We start from the raw sequence: 3,303 nt of genomic DNA, 5'->3' as shown, positions 1-3,303 counted from the left end.
TATATATGGGGTTGTGAGAGTGAAAGGAGGCTTAAATTCGAGAATTAGGAAGTAAAGCTACTCCATTTAGTTTCACCTGCTGTGGGCAATGGGAGTGTTGGTTGTGGGTATCAAATGACGCTGAGTAAAGGTTTATGGATATTTCTAGTGATACGAAGAAAGAAAAAAAATGAAAAGCAATTGTGTCATCACAAAATTGAACAGGCAAGAGCTCCGTCCAGGGTGACAGAACCGTCAGCCAAGCCGCCTATTCTATCCGAAGTGTTTTGTCTTGGGGGGGGGGGGGGGTCATGGATACGGTGATATATGAGAATGAAAGGATACCACCCATGGTCCCAGCCATGTTCACCCTCACAAAATCACTGTATGTAGCAGCCGTTCTCGATCGCTAACAAAAGAGTTGCAGTTCACACGAGAAGCTTTGATCAAAAAAGTCAAATTCGAAGAAAGAGATGGGTAGAGAGGAGACCTCGTGAATAAAAGGGTCGAAGATAAGTACGAATGTAATACCAACCTTTAATCTTAACGTCGTAACGGACTGGATTATTTTTATCATCATTGCAACCTCATCGCTTCCAGAATCATCTGCAAACAGCCGCCCTTCCGTTCGCCTCTGTTGACAAGAACGGAACTTGAGACCAGCCCGTTTTCCTTTTAAGCCAGACAACGCTGTTGTCTTCTGAGGGATAAACTCGTGTCCATCTATTGACATTTTCATTTCCTACCTTCAAAGTATGGTAGTTCACCCCACCACCACAATCTCTGACCCCACTACTCGACATGCTAACCACGAACTTCCCTTTTCTCGACATATTACCTTAGCCACTTTTTCCAAAGCCTTACAACACCGCTACCCAGAAGACATATCTGCCGATTCCGTCTCCCAAGTCAAATACCCGTAATGAGCTGCGAGAATAGTTCATTCATTCTCATCAAGGAAAATGAAGCCTCTGATGAACACGTTATCAGATTGTTCTGAGTTAACAGATTCCACCGGCACGTATCCCGAGGCAGAAATCATGCACACGTTGGTGTGAATCCACGGTCCATTCCGACAGAGAGGACGAAAGTGGGTGTACGAATTTCTCAAGCGGCCCAGATATCCTTTCTCCGAGAACTTCGTCGAGTGGCGGCCATGCTAGTTGTTTGTCATGTAAATACGTATACTTTAAATACGGCAGTATAGGTTTGCAAACTGGATGGTAGGATTCGAGGAGAATGTTACCGGGTCCGATAGTCGAGATGATGGTGTTCAGGCGATAATAGATGGGGATCGCAATGATGTCGTGGGTGCGGCGGCAGACAGGGGTTAAAGGGAGAATTAAGCGGATTGGGAAAGGGTGAAGAATTTGTTGAAGGAGCTGGCGATACGATGGTTATTACCGGATTTAGGGCGCTGGCGACTTTGGCTAACTTGCCAATTCGCAAAATACGCACCTCGTTTGGAAGAGAGAGAATCGTTGCTCTGTGAGAGCTTGGAGCTCAATTTGCAGGCTTAGTCAGCTCGATAAACTCCTCTTGAGCATCCAGCTACGTCACTATCAAAATGATGTTCATGTATCTTTTCACTTTCTGCGACTTACTAGTATTGGAACGCTTATCAACTTACACTGAAACTAGTTTTATGAAGTCTTCCCACTTTCCAAAGTTGAACTCGGTCTTCACAATTTTGTCTCAGTTCAGCCAATCAACAACGTCATTGCGCTGTGTGAGGTATCAAGTGCTGCGACAAATCGCGGGCTTGAAATATCTTCACCCTCATTTCATCCGCACCAGCCTGCAATCTACTTGGCTTTTGTTGCGCACTTTCTGAGGAGGAAAATACTAGTAGCTATCAGCACAATGGTAGAATCCGTCCTCGACGACATCTCGCATAGAAGATACAACATCTTGCGGGGTTCTTACGTCCTAGTATCCCCGCATCGCACAAAGCGCCCATGGCAGTAAGCTTTGCTCCCAGCACAGGCGAAGTAGATGTTTCTAGTATTGCCTCTAATATGATTGCCCATAGGGGTCAGCAAGAAGCTCCGTCCAAAACCGAGTTGCCAGTCTACGACCCCGCCTGCTACTTGTGCCCTGGAAATAAGCGGGCGCAAGGTGACCAGAATCCACAATACAAGAACACATTTATATTTTTGAATGACTACAGTGCGGTCAAGGAGGAGCAGGCTGCGTACCAACGGGAATCAGTCGATGGCGGTACGTAGATCACCCGTCCATTAATCATTTATACGATATGGCTTCGAAAAAGTACACCTCTGGACTACGCATATTAATTTCCTTTGTGCCGGAAATCCGTTGCAGACATTTCCTCTGTATTTCTCCAAGCCGAGCCGGTGACGGGAAGATGTTATGTCCTTACATTCTCCGCCAGCCACAATCGCACACTTGCAGACCTCTCCCCAGCCGAGATCAAGCCTATTATCGATGCTTGGACGGATCTATACATCTCACACCTATCGCCTACATCCCTATTAGCAGCAACGGCTTCTCTCATGCCTATATCACCAGGGTCGCCAATTTCTCAAATATCGCTACCAAAACACCAGCTCCGCTACATGCAGATATTCGAAAACAAAGGTTCCGCCATGGGTTGTTCTAATCCACACCCACACGGGCAGGTCTGGGCGCTCAGCTGTCTCCCTGAAGAGCTCACAATAGAGCTTGCCCAATTGCAGAAATACCGCCACGAGAATCACGGCAAACACATGCTCCAAGATTATGCCACCCTTGAGATACAAAAACAGGAGCGCGTGGTATTCGAAAACGATCTGTTCCTGGTCCTCTGCCCATGGTGGGCGACCTGGCCGTTTGAAACAATGATAGTCAGCAAAAAACATAGGCGCGCCCTTGTTGATCTGACTACAGCAGAAAAATTCTTATTAGCTGAGTCAATTGCCGAAATCACACGACGATATGATAACTTGTTTGAGACGCATTTCCCTTACAGCATGGGTATCCATCAAGCACCGCTATGCGGTTCCGACGAGGAAATTGATGCGTCCCATTTGCATATACATTTCTATCCTCCGTTGTTGAGAAGTTCGTCCGTAAGGAAGTTCTTAGTTGGGTAAGTGCACCTATCCACGTAGCTATACTGAATAATAAGAGAGAGGGAAATTCCATTTCATGGGTGTCTAATCAGGCCTTGTACAGCTACGAAATGCTTGCGGAACCCCAACGGGACATCACACCTGAGCAAGCCGCTGTTCGACTCAGAGTTGTGCTGGGCTCTGTATCGCGCTAGATTAAATGATCAACCTAATCATTTTTAAAAATAATTGGGGCTATCTATTTTGAAGA

The 3,303-nt window shown here is 46.3% G+C and overlaps 2 protein-coding genes across 2 annotated transcripts in view; both read left to right on the top strand.

Moving 5' to 3' along the window:
* The window catches only part of HCAG_07130 (predicted protein), a gene marked incomplete at both ends in the record, with an annotated part of 1,506 nt that extends 1,081 nt beyond the window's left edge, over positions 1-425 (top strand). The window contains 3 exons of the mRNA XM_001537658.1: positions 71-96; positions 205-364; positions 407-425. Of these exons, the coding sequence (XP_001537708.1) occupies positions 71-96; positions 205-364; positions 407-425 (205 nt within the window). The remainder of the gene's footprint in view (positions 1-70; positions 97-204; positions 365-406) is intronic.
* Positions 426-1,546: 1,121 nt separating this feature from the next.
* On the top strand, positions 1,547-3,074 carry HCAG_07129 (galactose-1-phosphate uridylyltransferase; the record flags this gene model as incomplete). Its single annotated transcript, XM_001537657.1, has 5 exons — positions 1,547-1,585; positions 1,621-1,706; positions 1,839-1,943; positions 2,012-2,199; positions 2,305-3,074. The coding sequence occupies 5 exons, from the start codon at positions 1,547-1,549 to the stop codon at positions 3,072-3,074; spliced, it is 1,188 nt and encodes a 395-aa protein (XP_001537707.1).
* Positions 3,075-3,303: the final 229 nt, after the last annotated feature.

The sequence above is a fragment of the Histoplasma capsulatum genome, genomic scaffold, assembly GCF_000149585.1.
Source record: "Histoplasma capsulatum NAm1 scaffold_8 genomic scaffold, whole genome shotgun sequence".
Taxonomy (NCBI): domain Eukaryota; kingdom Fungi; phylum Ascomycota; class Eurotiomycetes; order Onygenales; family Ajellomycetaceae; genus Histoplasma; species Histoplasma mississippiense.
This window is presented reverse-complemented; position numbering and strand designations above follow the sequence as displayed.